Source organism: Poecilia formosa, unplaced genomic scaffold (genome assembly GCF_000485575.1).
Source record: "Poecilia formosa unplaced genomic scaffold, Poecilia_formosa-5.1.2 Scaffold233, whole genome shotgun sequence".
NCBI lineage: Eukaryota > Metazoa > Chordata > Actinopteri > Cyprinodontiformes > Poeciliidae > Poecilia > Poecilia formosa.
Window position 1 is genome coordinate 911,651 of NW_006800172.1, and position 18,506 is coordinate 930,156.

Below are 18,506 nucleotides of genomic sequence, written 5' to 3' on the forward strand. Positions count from 1 at the left end.
ATGAAAGAATGCTACAGACTGAATCAGAAACAGTAAGACACTACCACTGTATTACTATCCAGTGATAAAGCCTCTTGAAGAGGGTTTCTCTTCAACCCCAACCTTAACCTGCTTTAACCTGTGGCTTAATATGGCTCCCTGAAGTAAATGGTAGCTATTTGCAGTAATTAATCATTGGCTTTCCCTTCTGAATCTGTAAGTCTCAATTGGTAAAATGGGTTTATGTGACTAAACAATATCACATTGATGTGATGTTACCCTGTTAGCTCAGGGGGGAGGATTCCTATAAAGTCAGTGTTGTGATGCAAACGGCTGGGTTTCCTTAGACCAAAATCTTTTTACTAATTTAAATAATAAACTGAACCTGACTGCATTGTTTAGCAACGAACATTATGGAAGTTATGTAGTTGACTTTGAATCTCTTTGTATGACTGGATTTAATTTACTATAAATTGCTATTTACAAATGTAGATTTTTGTTTAAAGTGCCTTAAAGATCTTGAATGGGTGGGATATAAACTGGATTAAATTGCAATAGTTATACTCTAGCATGTAGACAAGCAGCAACTGACATCTGTTTTCTTCAGCTTTAAGCAGTGTTTGGTATTTTCGTGTCTAATACAAACTAAGGGCTAATTAACCGCATCGTCACACTTAGAGCATCTTTCTATCAATATTCAAATCCATATGGCGCGTTGGTTGTTCTGCATAATGCAGGGCAGCTTTGCAGCTGGTAATTCACCCATAATCTAACACTATGTGGACACTTACAGTGTTATTAATTATCCAGTTTGGCCTTAATAATATAATGATGATAAGAAATAGATGGGAGGCAATCATGGATCATATCCAAGCAAACTGGATGTGTTAGCCATTTTAGATACGGCACATTAATATGTATGAGTTTTGACTTATTATTATAACAACACATCAATAAGAAATATTTTTTCTTTGGTCAGATTGAGGTCTGAATACATTCTGATTTGTTCTAATCAGTTTGTTTTACATTTGGTGTTGGAAAAATCTGTCAAAATCTGTTTGGAAAGCGGGGTTTGGGTTAGAGGAAGCATATGTTGCTAAATATGTATTTGCTTATTAATGGGCAGAAGAAATAATAGCCAGCTGGTTACATGGTTTGCAAAGTAGAAATGTTGGGTTCTGGTTAGTTCAGAAGTCTGGAAACGTCTCAACCCAAACTAAAGTTGTTGGAAAAACCTAAATTTGCTAACTCCTCTTAGCAATGAAACATGTCAAAGTATCCCGCCAAAAATGTCTGAATTAATCCTTTTTTTTAAAGATTTTGTATACCAGTGGAACCAGGATGTTCAGCACAGCTCCCAACATCAGGAATCAAACCTCAGACTGCTGCATCAACAACCTACAGCTACTGTTCATGGAGCACCACTACCACGCCATAAAACACACCATGAGCTATAGCCTTTGAAAGTTTAACAAGATATAAACTGTTAAAAGTAAGGGGGGAAAACACTGATTCTTCCACCTACTGGAGTTAGGGCCTGGTGAGGAACTTCCGCCTTGCCAAGTCATGATTTTGTAATCATGGAGTGCTATGACACTTTATCCCCACCCCCAAACTTTGAGCTTTAAGATTCAGATTTCGGACTGGAAACAGAATCCGCTAACAGCTATCAGGACAGTTTGGCAGCTAATTATTTTTGCAGGATACAAAGCTAACAAGCTAGATATGGGCCAGAGTGTGGAAAATTAGGCCTTTTTTTATTTTTTTATTTTTATTTATTTATTTTTTTTTTGACTTAGGCGAGCACAAATGATACAAAACCCTCTGTCTTTATTTCAGGATATTTCGTTTCAATGGAAACAGTAAGAATGTAGCCAGAAATAAGAATATGACTTTATTAAAAAAGTGGTCTTGTGGGGGGTAAATTGACTAAATTAGCTTTTACAGGTTAAACTTGAGAATTATTTTGAGTAATCCTAAAGAAAACTTTAAATTACATATATCACACACAAGGGTATTGTTCAGAATATATGAATAAAAACAATGGTATGTGGCAAACTCATGTGTTTTTCTCTACAAATAATTACTATATCCATTTTTATGTCCTCTTATTCTTTTTTTATTATTGATTATTTTTATGTGATTTGAAGTAAGAGTTTATAATAAAGTCTGTCTATTTAACTACATTTACATTCTCAAAGTTGCTGACATGTAGAGTTAGAATCACCTGCTAACCTGTACCCTATTAGGCTAACCGCTACTAGCAATGCTAAGAAAACAAACCCCATCTATTTCCCAGCATTTTATTACTGTAGCAACCTGTCACTACATAAAACTGTACATTACTATGATTTGTGAAAGACTTAATATATATTGACAAGTAAACGGTTCATGAACGCAGCTATCACAGTTCGTTTTTTGAAGGCTAATGAAGAAGCTAACGGCTCCCAAAATTGACTCCTGAATTCAGGGGGGGTAATTCTCCAGGCCGACAGCTAATGTTTTAGCTTGAATGATAAGACGTCTGACAACTAATTGGAAGCCTTGACAATAAGAGCAATAAAGTGCAGCTTAACTGATGATAAAAAATGCCATTAAACAGCGGGTCAATAGCGGAAGACAAGTCGTCCAAGTAATAAAGTAATCACGGCGTCAACCGGAGACGGATCCGGCCTCGGAAGGCTTCCTTCTTGGCAGAGCTTTATCCGACTGCAGCATTTCCAGTCCTGCATGGCTCGCTTAAAGACGCACATGACAAACCCTCCAGGGAGGAAAAGTTTGTTTGTCGACACCTGCAGAGCTTCTCGAGATGATTCCGCGTGTTGTTACTGATTGCCTCAATCAGACAGGCTGTAGGAGGAGGAATACAGATATAAATATAGGCTGTTGATGTGTGTGTGCATGTGTGTGTGCGTGCACATGTCTGTGTCAAGCCAGCAGCAATTTCATCATGCATTAAATGTGATGGATGAGCCACAGAGTGCTGCACACCTCTGAGCTGATGGTGTAAAAAAACATAAAAATTACAGTAAACACTTGTTTGAAGACTCTGCAGGACTGATGCGTTGTGACGGGGGAATAATAATGAAATGCAGCTGTTGTTCTCTTCCCACTGACCTGAATTGATACATTACAAAGCGAGACGTTCAGTCAGTCAGTCAATCCTCAAGCGCGGCGGCTCTTTCTGCTCCCGACTCGTGACGTCTAATCCCATTTGTCAGCAGCGACGGCTGATTTAAGATTTTTAGGGTCATGGCGTCGTGCCGCACGTTTGAAACGCTTCGACAAGGCACCCGCCGCTGCCGCTTCTCCGCGTGAATAAGCGCCGTGTTTCAGTTTAGTGATTGATTTGCTTTAGACTGTCACTGCGACTAACTGTAATAAGACATCACAACTACTCTGAAACGCAGTCGGCTCTTTTTTTTTTTGGCGAGGCCTCCGACGTTAAAGGCGATGAGGTTTGCGCGTTCCCACTTGACAACACAATATAGGTGCAGACAAGACAATAAACATGATCAGTTTGCTTTTATGTGTGAGTGTTTGATGCAGCCTCCCTCTGTTAGCCTGACTCTCGCTGGCTTGCTTTGATAGTTGGTTAATAAGGTGATACACGTTCGTTTTGTGTTAAGTGGATGCCGCTTCGTCGGTTTCGCCGAGCGGGTTTCAGCGTCGCCTCCCACGAGTTGTGTGGGTCAGCAGTGTCCTTCTGGCTAATGACTATTATGTCTGCTAGCATCTTGCTCTTTGTTCCTGCACTACTTCTTATTGATATTAAGACCTTTAAAGCAGGATTTCATCTCTCCTGTGATAAGAAACTGTTACTCTTTGTGAAACGTGACATCGCCCCACTGTTTTCCCTTCACTCCTATCGTTCGCGCTGCCCATGGGGGAAAAAAACTGGAACCCTATTTTTTTTCTGGGGAGTGGAGAGTCGCTTCTCCCCCTCACTTCCCTCGTTGAATGTGTTTTCCCTGGCAGAGAGTGGCGCACAGATAGCATACACAGATGAGGACGGATGATAGCAGAGCGGGCCTTGCCATGACCTTCCTGAGCATTCAGCTCGTTTTGACTTTGATGTGTAAAGTAGAGCGCTGAACGAACGGAGGAGCGGCTTCGCTTTAATTTTGGTCTGAATTACGAACTCAGATGAGAGCAGCATTAAGTGAAAAATGGCGAGGATGGTGAGACGTCCGCCTGATGCGCCCGTGACACAACAGTGCCCCCTGTTGGTTTGTGTGTGCAGTCAGAAGAGAGGCCCGGCTTTAACTGCCTCAGTTTGAGCAGAAAACATTTACTCCTGGTCAAAATGGGTAAAAAGCCTCAAAATAAATTCTTACTTTGATGTATCTCGCTCTGAAACAGTTATGGAAAAAGAAATCTAACTTTTACTTTGAGTACACCTATTGAGTGAGGGACAAATTGCACAGCAAAAAACATCTATTTTCAGAAAGCACTTAGGGTCATCATTACTGGGCGTTATTGATCTGAAGATATAGGAACGTCACATTTGCTATGTTACATTGGACTTCCTGTTTCCCAGGGATACACAGTACAGTATACACTTCTTTGCAAAATTACACACACAATATTAGGGCTCAAACGATTAATCAGATCAAAGGTGATGAACTGATTACTGAAAGAATTGTCAACTTATTTAGCAATCAATTAATCGTTAATTTAAGACTAAAAATAGGCAGTTTCCTGAAAAAATAACACACTCAGAGCAGTAAGAATAGCCACGTGTTAAAATGGCTCACTCAAAGTCCAGATGTAAATCCAATGAGCAAATTTGTAAGTTGATCTTCGCAGACCCTCTACCTCCAAATCTAACCAAGTTGGCAAACATTTTTGTATCTAGATGTGGAAAACTTGCAGAAACAGTGGCTTGCAAAAGTATTCACACCCCATATGTTGTCACTTTACCACCACAAACATGAATGTATTTCATTGAATTTAACGTGAAAGACCAACAGAGTGGTATTCACTTGTTAAGTGGAAAGAAAACGATTTCTTGTTAGAAATGATTCAAAGCATTTCTAACATTTGTTGTGTGCAAAAAGAAAGTATTCAGACCCTTTTTCTGCCTTCAGTCTGGTGACTGCACTGTATTTGTGCTCTGCGTAAACATGGTCTCTATGGAAGAGTGGTAAGAAGAAAGCCATTGTTAAAAGGAAACTATAATTTTCTTTCCACTTCACAACTGTAGACTGCTTTGTGTTTATGCTGGTCTTTTACATTCAATTCCAATAAAATATATTCATGTTTGCGGTTTTAACATGGAAAATCTGGTATGAACGCTGGTTCAGGTCAGTGTAAATAACCTGGGTAACTTGCAGTTGTGAGCCCAGTTTATGGTGGTTCTGAAAAGTATAAACATACAGGGTTCAAATCCACACTTTTCAGGTAATATTTGTAAAATAATTAGAAAAACTATCTAGTATTCTCCTTAATCATAACAAAAATGCACTATTCTGTTTTGGTCTATCACAATATAGCACAACGACAGTTTTGGTTGCAGCATGACAAAATGGAGGAAGAGTTCATGGGAATACGTACATACATATGCTTTTGCGTTTGCTGCTTTCTTCTTTATGGATGCCAAAAGCACAAATATCTCTCCTCTGGTTCTCCACAGGCTGATCATCTTTGCTTTCATCTCTGGTCTGAAAATGACACGTAATTATCGATTAGAACGGCTCACCCTCTATTCAACCTCCTGCTCTGTTGTTTTTCTTCAGAGAAGAACGCACCGGCATACTGCCCTCTGCAGCATTTCATCATGTAGCATGAAAAGAAACAAACAAACTCACCAAAAAAAAAAAAAGAAAAAAAAATGGTTTCACAGGAAACAATGTCGTCTCTTGATGCTTCAGTTAATTTAGAAAGTCATTTAAGAAGATTATCAGCAATGGCTTTGAAATCTCCACATTTATTCGGTGGATGTTAATTTCATGATAATTCTTAACGACCTGAAGTCACACAGCAGATGTTAAGTTATAATGTTGTGTGCTATTTTGCCCGTTTCTATGGAAACCAAAATGCCATGTCATTTTTTCCCATGTAAATAAGCCGTCTTGTGAAAAGGTATTTGCAGATTTCCTCCATTTTTGATTCTTTGCCTAACCTAAAAATGTCATAGCAAACAAATGTCTTTTTTTCCCTTTTTTTTTTTAGTCAGTCAGATATGAAGTGCCAAATGCAATTTTTAAAGAGTGATTTAATTATTATTATTGGGAGGGCAAGGATAGGGGAAATTTTACTTTATTTTATTGCTTTTATTGTTTAAGGATTAGGGACATTTACAAACCAAAGAGACGCTGTTGCCCTTATTCTTAATTAATAAAAACTGTCTAGTGCTGTAAAGCTCCAAAATTCAAAAACCTCCACTCTAAAAATTCTCTGTTATATAGATAAATTAAGCAACAAAAAATGTCTAAATTGAAGTACTGGAATATAGAAAAATGTAAACTTTCAAGACAAAAAAAACTTTTTTAAATTGAAAATCCCAAACATATGGAAAAGGAAGAAATAACATGCAGTTTGGAGCTTAACAACAAAATAAAAGAACAGAAAAGAATTATAATTTGATGTTTCAACGAGCTTTTTTTTTTTTTTTACCTTTTTATTTAAAAACACATTTCAGGTTTTTATTCATTTTCAAAAATGTTTCAATGTTTTTTGAGGAGAACATCATTTGTTGCTTTTTGAGAAGAGGTGTGCGATACTACATATTTTGGTATCAGTACATAAAAGGGCCAAATTGGCAATACCGATACCGATACTGATACTTTTTAATCATTTGTTATATCATCAAACTTCTATTACATTTTTTGTGCTTTTTCTTTTTGAATTATTTTTGTTAAAACCTAAGAGATAATTTGTCTATGAAATACTTTAATAACACATTGACGTGTTAAGCAGAAGGAATTGAAAACAAAAAGTTCTGTGCATTTTTTTTTTCAAAATAAACAATTTATAAAAAAGTATAATTTTAAAGAAAACAATTAGGGCAATTACTTTTTCTCATGGAAGCAGGTTTGTTTGGATAGCCTTCTTCTTTTAATCAATTAAATTACTTGATGATAATCCGAAACATATAAAAAAGATTGTGAGAAAAAAGCAAAATACAAAGAAATCTGGAAAAATTTTCACCGCCCCGGACTCTGTCTCTGCTTAGAGACACAGTAAGGAATTGAAAGCTAACCAGAAAGGTCTGAGAGGAGAAATTAAGAGCTGTTTATTCTCAGCCATTGCAACACCTTAGCTCTTAGGTGTTCAAAATGCTGTTAGGTGTCTCCTTGCCTATAACTCATTCACACTGTGTTGCTCCAGCAAATCTCATTTAAGCGCTCTTTGTCCCCTGAAGACGATTGTGAAATACCAAGTAACAGACAAAGAACAAAAAACTCCAAATGTCAGCAAAGTTTTAGAGTTAATCTATTATTAAAAGTATGAGGAGTAATGGATCTTCTTAGGTATAAATAGAAATATGTGACAGTGCCATCCCGCTCTGGAAACGGCTGCCTTTTTTCTAAGAATCATTGTCCAAACAAGCAGAACGCAGTTCCTCCATTATTCAGCCGCCTGATCATTCCTGCTAACAGCTGATTAAATCGTCACCGTTCACCGTTTCATCTACTGTGAGATCGCATAATGACTGAATCTAAGCAGAACGCTTTGTGGGGTTGGCAGAAGTGTAAAGAGCAGCTATTTAGTCGGCGGGGGTTGAGTGGAGGAAATTTAGTGGGAGAGTTTATTGATGTATCAGTAAATTCAGCCAAAGCTCTGCTCCATGAAACAGCTTAGAGAAAATCGTTGAATCCTCCATGTCAAACTGTTAGACAACAGGCTCAGGTTAGTATTTTCAAGCCTGACATGGAAAATCCTCAGTAGCGATCCCAGTGAAGCTCATCTTTAGCCTTGAATAATTGATAGTTAACCAAACTTCTCCACTTAGCTATTATTATCTGTTCAGAATTATACGATGGATTCAGAAACTTTGAGTATCTAAGATTTGCTGTCATGGTTTTATTTAAAGGGTTTCAGACCTTGTTTTCATCTGACACTAGCTTCTGCTAGCAGAGTTAGCACTAGGTTTTTAACAACAGTCTCAAATGAATTTAAGTCTGGACTATGACTAGAGTTAGGGTTAACACAATCCGCTGTAGCTCTAGGTGCATGTCTAGGATTAGGGTTGTTGTCCTGTTGGAAGGTAGACTCGGTCTCAACTCTCTTTTAGAATATTGTCCAGTAAATAAGAAGAAAATAAGTTATCTTCCTGTGAACTCTGACCTGCTACTTCACAGATTTCCCCACCTGACCTGTGAATCTTTGCAGCTTTCCAGAATCATGCTCATTTCTTGGTAGATTCTGGATGTTTCAGAATCTACCAGTTTAAGTTTATCAAGTTTATCAATCACACAAAATCCCATTAAAACCCCTTGAAGGGCCTGGTTATGATGTTACTAAATATGACCTTTAGGAGTATGACTACATTCACAAGGGGCTTTATTTAAAATAACATGTTACGCCTGATGACGGCTATATCTAAATGTCCCATATTCCCATAACAATAGTATGAACTCATGTAATCATTGCGTAACATGTAACAATCAGGTGTATTGTTCCGCATCAGCTCCTGCTAACCTGCCATCGCCGTGACTATCTCTGTGTTTCTGTGTGGCTGCGCATAAAGCTCAGTCTGAATGTAAACCAGTGTTGAAAGAAACACTCCATCAGCATCACTTTGTTTTATAGAGCCGCTCTTGATTAAACACATGCAGATGTAGATTATGAGAGTCCACTCAGTCACGACTGAATAAATACAGAGACTCAGACGCACAAAGGGACGGAAATGCAGGTCTGCTCTGATGTTTAGGAGAGCAACTATGGCATAGCAGCCATTTGTTGACCAACTATGCGACCTATAAAGGGCAACTGGACTTAATTTAGAAGTGTCAGGGGAAAGGCTACTGACTTTTCTTTTAAGTTTTAAGTGGAGAAAATGTTTTATTTCACACTAAAGCACTGCTTTGTCCAGAGGTCTGCGACTTTTACCATTCAAACTGTCATTTTTTTTCCTTCAGTCCAGCTAAATAAAAGTTGTTTAGAACCAGTAATGTAACATGATCGGTTTAAAAAGGACAACTTACAATCTTTATCAACATCTACTAGGAGATGTGCTGACATTCTTAAAGAGATGCAAAAGAAGGATGTTGTGAATATTTTGAGGAAAATATTAAAGGACAAGTATTATGTAAAATATATATTTTTTTTAGTTTTACATCATGTTATACCATTATTCCCCTCATCAGAAACATACTTGGAGTGTTGCTTTCATTCTTTCATGCATGTTTGAGAAATCCTTTAATCTCCGTGGCAACCATTCAAGTTTGTAAAACGGTAGAAGAACCAAGTGCCGCCTTTGAGACACAGCTCCGGGAAACGCTTCTGCCTCGCAGAATCCCCATAACTCCCCCACTCAGCTCCTTCAGACTAGCCAGCAGCAATTAGCAAACACCTGGTGGAACTGATAATCTGCTGAGCTCATTATAGGAGCTCCTTCTCAGTCCAGTGTTCTGAAGAATGTTTGTAAACACCTGATCGAGGAATGTTGTTGTGACGACTTTCTGAAGGCGGAGTATCGGAAAGAGCAGGAGCTTCTTAAAGAGATAGAAGCCCAATTTGAAGGTGTTAAATTAAGTCATGTTTTATATATATACAGCATACACAGCATGTCACTTTCTGTTGAATCTGAAATTCAATGCAATTACTCTGTGACAAAACTTGCATCTATATTTTAAAATATTTGCTGGTTTTTTAATCAGTAAAATCATGAAAAGACACTACTTTTTTTTCTTTTTTTTGCGTATTTCAGGCTGGTAGGCTGCTATGACCAAATGGGTGGGAGATAAGCCTCCTTCAAAACATTTGTGGAAAATCTTCATATCAAACTACATTCCCCTGGAAAGTGTCAGATTCAATATTAACCCTAAAAAAGACAGAGTGGTAGGGTGTTGGTTGGTTGCTACATATCTTAAATGATTTATAAGTGCACTGTAAAAATGTTAAAAATGTTCAAATAAAATTAGCTGGTGTTAAGGAAGAAATCTTAAAATAGGTTAACTTTGGAAAAAAGTTTGGCTCTCTCTCTTCCTCTGGATCCCAGGTCCTCTCGGCAGGCCACGTGTGGCCACAAGGAAAATAACACGTCACAGAATTACAGAGTTTAATCCAATATAAGACAATGCATAAACCTAGAAGTAAGACAATGCACAAACTTACACCAGAAACTGCAGAACAACGGAGACATACATTCATTTACCTCACAGACTTGGAAAAGAAAGAAAGAAAGCAAAGACGTGCAAAGACATCTTTGGAGAGTTGCAAGAGCAAATCTGATTTGTTACTTCTGTGTAGAAAGTTTTATCCTCTTGTATTTAATTTATTCAAATAAGGCGTATCTTTGCTCATCCAACCAGGAGCTATCTCTGACCCTCTCTCAAGCCAGAAACCCCTGCCGTGTTTACGGCCTTTCACAGATGAGTGTGAAAAGCTGGAACTTCCACTGTATTGTTTTCCCACAGACAAAAGGCAGTTCAAACGATCCTAGCAAACCATCTCCTGTAACTACAGGTAACATAAAGGTCAAAAAGTCAGAATACATTACTAATTTCAAAACCACAATTAGGCCTTTTGAATCAAGACATGTTAAGTTTTAAAACTAGCCTATTTTAAATTCATTTCTCAACACTGGTTCTTTATTATTTTTATCCACGTGACTAAGAGCCGTTGTGAAAGGTCAAAAGAGCCGCTTATGGCTCCGGTTTATCACATATAAATCCAGCTGCCAAGATGGAGTTTATCAGAAAAACACAAAAATAAAACAAAGTGATATAACATACAAGGCTCTAAGTGGAGCCTTTTGGAGGAAGAGAGAGCTGCATTCCTAAAGTTTCGACTTTTATCTGGAACTTCAACTGCTGGTTTGAACAAACAGAATTGATGAAGTTGGGTCTCAGTCCTTAGATCACGGCTGTCTGCATCTGTTCTGACTGTGACGCATGAGCCGAACACCACAATGACTGATGGGAGGAACCTGGCTCGTCCCGTCACTCCAGAAACGTAAATGTTTCATAGGTCTGTTGTTGCCTCCCTTTCAACTGTCTTCAAACAAACCAATGACAAATTTAAGATGCAGTGATATTCAAGAGCTTCAAGCTCCCGACTGCTGCGTTGGTGCCAATTTTGACGACATAATAAGGTTCAGATGATGTGAGAAACCTTGAATCTGAATTCTTCAATCTCCTTTGTAATGAAAAGCACGATTGCATTTCATTACAAATAAAAAAAGAAAAAAAACATAGATAATTAACACGTGGAGAACGACATACAGTATGTGTGATGATATCATATGGTGTGGGATCAAACAGAATGTTTTTCTTGGTTCTTCAGATCACAGTGGTGGGTGCTCCGACTGTCTGAACGAATAGTGACAAAAAACGTGGCTACCTCACGAGTTTATGCTTTTCTTATCTTTTTCCGTGGCCCCGTCTGTCAGTGGGTCTCACCCACCCACCGTCACGTCCCACAAGAGCAGCGGAGGGAAATAACTGGCGCTAAAGGCACACGCGTGCGCGTCCCAAACACAACAGGAAATGCATTATAGATGCCCACTTCACCATGTGTCACACCTTGTCTTCATTTGCATGCTTTCCACGTATTTGATCTGCCACATGCGTAGATAACTACCAAAGCAGAGAGATCTGAGAGAGACGCTCAGGAACACCAGGAGGAGAGTCGCAGGGCTCGGAAAAAACTAATTTATTCGGAACAATGAATGTTGAGTTTGAGGAGTTCGACAGACGGTTCGGGAACTGAATTTGGACCGTCACTTTGTATCCAAGAAGTTACTTTACAGACAATCAAAGTGAACACAATGGAATATTGGCAAACAATGAGCATCTAACACAAAGCAACAGGGGCTGTGTTTCCATTGATCATGAAATTGCTCAAATTGGAATTACGAAAATACAGACACATAATGGAAACATGTCAATTTGGAAAACATGTTTTTCAATAAAATAAAAAATTGCCCTAGAATGAGGTGGCATTTCAACCATATTTCGCAAAACTGCAACGGAAACATTAGCAGAGTTTCTATTTGACAATACGAAAATAGATTTGTTAAATGGAAGCGGCACGGCAACTTCAGGAAAAAAACCCTCCTTTTGCAATAAAAAGCTTTTGCAATAAAAAGCTTTTGCACTAGATGAGGTGTTTTTTTGGCAGGATCAAAGTTTAATTTATTTCATAAAACTGTTACGGAAACACTTTATTTCCATCACACGAGTCACGTGGTGAACAACAGGATGTTTCCACTGATGCAAACCACGAAGAAGACAACAGGAAGTAGTTGGAGGGTGATGGTGCAGCATGTTTTTAATTACTTATTTTATGACTTATTGCTTGAACAAACTTTATTGCGTTTCTTAAGTAATAGAAATGCCTGAACTGCAAAATTGTTTTTTACAGACATTAATGGAATACTGACAAAACATTTTTTGCACATTTGTAATGGACAATGTAGATTTCAGTTGTATGTATGCAAGAATAATAAGGTTAGAAATAACTTGACATGATGATGTGCTTAGGGGAGAGCTAGTTATGTGGCTTTAATATTTAGAATGAACAGTAGAGATAACACAGTCTTATTTATGAAAGTTGTTTGATATCTGTGTGGTTCTCTACAGAAGAACATGGATTAAAAAAATAAGAAAAAAATAAGAAATATCACGAATAAGTAATGACTGAACAAAGCAACAGCGGAACGAACGAAAATAGCTAGTAGTTGTGCAAATTACCTTTTAACATGACTCGACTACACCAACATATAAGCAGTTAGCATATACACAACTTACCCGCAAACATTACGCCCCTAACACCGTTACACGAAACTACATGAACCATAAATAAAGTTTTACATAAAATGCTCACATAAACTCACTTTTTTATGAAGCATGCTGACACAGCCACAATATCTGCGCCACACCACACCGCACAACCAAACTTGCCAATCCTAGCTTCTGATTTGATATATCAGTTGTCAATCAAATCGCACAACCGAATCGGCTCTCATCCTTCTTCACACGATGTTCAGTTTTATTTGCACGTTTTAGGTTTACATCGTTTTAGATCGAAAGTTTTTTTTTTTTTACTTGGTTTAATTTGAGGAGCAGTTAACTATTCATTTTCTTTCTGATTGTTCAAAATTAGATCTGCACCCTTCTTCAAATGCATACTCTCAAGTTTGCCAAAACTGTTGTGATCAAGTCCCAGTTTCAAGGGTCTGAATGGAAAAATAATCAATTTCAAATATTTTAATATATCTGAATGATGTGAGTTTTGATTTCCAAATCAAAAAGCAACAAAGACAAGCAGCCACTCAGAAAGAGCTGCTCTGTTTGCACGATGCACACTGAATCAGTTCCATCTCACAACAGTTCAATGATCAAGGTGGGTTTAAATATGAAATACATTTTTTTAAAAATCCATCATTTTCCATCTTTTGCCGTCTCCACAATAGCGTGAGGTAGAAAATAGGACCCAGCAGTTTGGCTTTTTGCTTTGGCAGGTTTAATTAGAGAATCCAAACTCAATTGAATCAAAATCTGAAAAACATTCTTATGGATGAAACCATTATTTGATTCTTACTGAATTCCAAATTTTGCCTTTAAAATCTAAAACACACACACACGCACACAAAACAACGTAAAAAAAAAAAAAATTAAAATAAAAAAAGCAATTTCACCCAGAGTCAGACATGTCTTACTGATTTTTTATTTATTTATTATTATTATTTTTAGGTTTTTTTGCAGAACAGTGTGTGTGCATCCTAACACGGGTTCCAAAGTGTTGCAGTTGTGTAAAGGGCCAGCAGTAGCCCTTCTATTGACAGGTCAAAGGGCGAAGAGTCATGTGAGGCCGATGGCCATCAGGTTACGCATACTGTCTTTGCTGACACCACTCAAAATCTCATACTCAACGGGTAAAGTGAAGGGATTGGTGATTTCTTTGTGTAGTGGAAAGATTTAAGATGGAAAAATACTGAACTTCTTGGGAATGAGCCAAACCCATTTTTCTGAGGAAACTGAAGAAATTAATTCAAATATTTTTGAAATGTCTTGGTGGATGTCATTAAAGTTTAGGTTATGTTCATTGTGACATGTTGTAACAAAAACCCAGTAGTTATCAAAGTGTTTATTGTGTATTTTTCTAATTCTTCATCCATCAAAAGGAACAATTTTCATCTCAAAAGGCCACACATGGCGTTATGGTTCGTGCCGAAAACCACTGGAACAAGATTTGCCGATCGGAAACGTACTTCTGGTGTAAACAAGCGACTCTGGTTCAAAATCACCTTTGGGAACCGGAAACCTAACAGAAACCTGTTTGGTATCCCGAAGAGCTCTCAGGATAAGATATTTCCTCAAAATCTTATAAATTTGGAGAACCTTTAGGGATGAGTGATCAAATAATCAACAGTCAAGATATTGGATGTTGAGAAAATCCAATCAAAGAAGTTAAATCAAAAAGGCTTCAACATTTGAGGCGATGCGTTGCATAGTGATGGTGTGGGCAACTTGGGCAATGAGCCGACATTAAGAACTTAACTTTCCGCATGTTTTCCCCCTGTCTCTCTCTGTCCACTTCCTGTCTTATTGCTCTGAATCAGATAAATAATGAAAAAATCTTTGAAAAGAAGATGGTTCAACAAGGTGTTTGACATTGTTCACACTTACCTGACTGGCTTTTTGCAGCTTCATTTTTCTTTTTTCTTTTTTTTTCTTTTTACAGATTTGTTTTTCAGAATTAAAGATACAAATTTATCACTTCATAGGTGAGAAAAGCTTTGATGTGACTTGTCATAGTCATAGTCTCTCTGTTTCGTTTTACATCACAGAAACCTTGTATTTTAACAAAGCTTTACACTTTTTGCATCAATTGTAAAGTATCCAACCACATCTATTTATATCTCCATTAATATTGTGCGAAAAGCCTTAAAAATAATATTTTTTCCAGTGCAGTAGTTTAATTTATTATATATATATATATTTTTTTTTTAATTTTAGACTTGACTATTGTTAATGTTAATTCATTTTATGGTGTTTTCACATCTTTTCCACATATGCCAATAAGTGAGGAATGTGGTGTGCCTGTCTAATGGTTTTAATAAATAATAATCTGCAATTAGCAGGCAGTTTGTGTGCACACAAGCTTGACCATGCAGAGGAAAAATCATTACAAAGCAACACCACATGAACAATCAGTGTAAACATATTTGATTTTTTTTGTTGTTGTTGTTGTTAGCCACGTTCATTTATTGGACAGCATCTGCACTCTGGTTGACGGAGTGGTGGATAAATAGGAAGTCAATAAATCTTTGTCCACATTCAGATCTCTCACAAATAAGATGGGACATTGGCCACAGTGAAACTTTGTCCGTGATTCATTTTGTTCCCTAGGAAAAATCCAGTTTCCTCCCAATTCCCAGAACTTTCATTGTAAACAATGATGGAAAGCAATAAAGCAGAAAAAACCCTTAAAATTCCAGTTGTTTTTGTAACTAGTTTTTATTTCAGTTCACATTGAGCCCTGTTGAAACAGCAGTAGAGCGATAACACGTCACTTTAATGTGTTAGTGGATGCTGCCGATGCTGCATTGACAGATGTTTTAGTCATTAATTCACCTCTTGAAACAGTCAATGAGAGAATGATATATCATGACGGGTGAAAGACATTTATCAACCTGGGAAGATGACAAATGATACCAAATGTTTTATGATGACAGACGGATTAATGGAAGCACATTCCTGTTCCTTGTAGATAGGTCTATTACCTTATTCACACCCCTTCACTTGTCATTTATTCAATTCACTTAATATCGCGAATTCATAATCGGCGTCCCGAAGCCACTGAAACTTGTTGAGCGTGTGGCGGCTCTACATGCCACGAGAGTCTTTACGCAGCAGTTGGGTTGCTGATCTTGCCTGCGAAGATTATACTCCTCGTCGAGTGCTCAATGATGAAGACCAGGAAGGGTCGGTTGAGCCTCACGTCGATGGGGAGGCTCATTGGCATGATTTCGATGGTGGTGGCGGCGGCTGCTTCTGTGCCTGTTTCATCCACACTCAGCACAGCCTGGTGAGAGACCTGCAGGGAGGGGAAAGGGAATCGTCAACGCTTTGTTGCGATTTAAAAACTGGTGGTCATATGCAGAGGACAATCTACCTTTGAGACTTTAAGCTTGATTTCTTCGGATATGGCAGAGAAATCAGCCATGTCACTGTAGGCCTCCGTTATTCCCATTTCCTTTAGAGTCTCATCCATCGAGGTTTCAACGGAGATGGAGAATTTTGGCATGTAGAGGTTCAGGTTGCTGTAGAACAAAAGATCTTGAATTATGCAACACTTACCTATTGATACATCATCCACTGTGCCGTGATGTTCCTCGACACCGTGGTTCACGTTTCTAAGAAAAACAAGCGGAACTGATCTTCCTCTTACTTCTTGTAGAGACTGTCGTGCCAGTGCCTCAAGTAGTCCTTGTTGATGAAGCCCTCAACCACCTCCATCTTGTTTTCATCAGGCAGAACAATCAACATGGATGTGTTGCCCTTGTAGGGCAGTGAGATGATGGTGGTGTGGTTGTCATGGTCCTGATAGTAATCAAAACGTCCCATCTTCTTCATCATGTCCACCTCAACTTTGGTGTTTTCATTCACATGGAAGTCCGCCTTCTCTGTTAGGTTTTTGTCGAAGGGCCTCTCCCACTGTCCTGTATGGCGCAACAAAGGAAAATGAGAGCAATACAAACATTTTCCAATGATTGTGAGCTTGTGTATTTGGTTGCTTTAGGTTGCTGTCAGGTATGACTGTTTGTGTGTATGGTTGGTACCTGTATGTGCACCTTGCCTTTTGCCCAATGACTGCTGGAGATACTCACCAGCCCCCCTGTGACCCTTCAATGGTTAACAGGTGTAGATAATGGATGGATGGATTTTCTCTAGTGTCGTAACTGGCATGGTCCGACTCTTAAAATATGTCAATCGAATGAGGATTATTCTTTATGCTTACCTCTGAAGTAGACATAGTTGATCAGCACCAAAGCCATTGAAGGGTCCAAGTCCTTCACAATATCCTTGATCTTGTCTTGGGTTTTTGAGGCCACATGTCTGTTGATCTCACCCACAGCTTCAGCGGGGTTGGAGAAGTCAACTTTGAAGACCTCGCCACCGTAGTTATTCTGAATGTCCGTCAGGTACGCCTGCAGAGGATTGAGGTCAATGCGCACTGCAACAGAGTTGCCAAGGTGCAGCTTCTGCTCCTGCTGGCTTTGGCCAAGCATTTGGAAAAGGTGGGTGTAGGCCTCATTGACCCGTGCCTGGTCTAAGTCGGCGTAGCCCAGGCTGGAGAATAGCTGGGCATGGGTCTTGCCGCGGGCCCCTGTGGACAGCATGGACAGAGCGGCGGAGAGGCCCAGGGGTGACATGAAGATGTTTTTTCCTGGAGCGGTTCTACCATTTATGTTTCTGTAGAGGGCAAAGGCAAAGTCGGCGTTGGGAGAGGAAATAACATGGCATTTCATGCCCTCATGGTGGAGGTGGTGGTCGGCTCGGGCCACAGCCAGCAGCAGGGCTGCCAGAGTGCAACTAGCAAAGATACCATGCATCTCAGAACCTAGCAAGGAGAAAACAAGTCAGCTATGTTAAACACAGAAGGGAAAAGCAGTTGTTTCTGAGAAGCAACATTAATACAATCAGCAGGGTAATTGACTCTACCTTCTTACAGCTAAAACAAGCATCCAAAGCTATTTCTTTTATTGAAATTTGCTTTTAAGATTAAGCTGGTTGTACTGCTGATCTCAATAAAGTGACTTGCTTACCTTTACTGTCCTCTCTGCAGCAGAAGGCTTGTGAGAGATTTCCAGTTTTTATAGAGGAGCTCAGAGAAACAGCTGACAGTTTGGTCAAAAATTAACCAGGAATCAGCCTCCTTTGGTCTCTGTCCTTTGATATCTGACCGATCCATCTCCACTGATGCAAGAGACCCCACTCAGCACATAAAAGATAAGAGACTGCTCTCACAATATGTCTATGCTGACATATTGTGAGAGACATATAGGGGCCTCAATATTTTTTTTCTTCATTTTAAGGTTTTAACAACTTGTCGTCATCTTACTAAAACAAAGGCCTAAGTCATATTTTGCCAAAAGTGATCTTATTACCTATTAGCCATTATTCTTTAGGAAGGTGACATTATGTTTTAAACTGGAAGAATAAGCAACATCCAACTGCGATTGTGTTTGTAAGAACAGAGTCCAAATGTCATTTTTTGTCAATTTTCTTTGACACAATAGGGTGAAAGTGAACATTTCTGACTCTTACTTTAATATCTGGTGAAGTTGGCTGCAGCAAGTTGAACCTTGACCACACCCTTTTTTTGCAGAAACTTCTAGAAAATATATA

General features: G+C 38.6%; 1 protein-coding gene and 1 long non-coding RNA gene across 2 annotated transcripts; both read right to left on the reverse strand.

Annotated features, from left to right (window-relative positions):
- Positions 1–1,863: 1,863 nt before the first annotated feature.
- On the reverse strand, positions 1,864–3,888 carry LOC103149676 (uncharacterized). The gene is made up of 2 exons (XR_477495.2): positions 3,097–3,888; positions 1,864–2,829 (listed from the first exon to the last, which is right to left on the reverse strand). It is a non-coding gene; the product is annotated as an uncharacterized LOC103149676 (long non-coding RNA).
- An 11,704-nt stretch (positions 3,889–15,592) lies between these two features.
- On the reverse strand, positions 15,593–18,033 carry LOC103149677 (alpha-1-antitrypsin homolog). Its single transcript, XM_007568949.2, has 5 exons — positions 17,924–18,033; positions 17,116–17,718; positions 16,546–16,816; positions 16,270–16,417; positions 15,593–16,191 (listed from the first exon to the last, which is right to left on the reverse strand). The coding sequence occupies exons 2-5, from the start codon at positions 17,708–17,710 to the stop codon at positions 16,000–16,002; spliced, it is 1,206 nt and encodes a 401-aa protein (XP_007569011.1). The 5' UTR covers positions 17,711–17,718; positions 17,924–18,033; the 3' UTR covers positions 15,593–15,999.
- Positions 18,034–18,506: the final 473 nt, after the last annotated feature.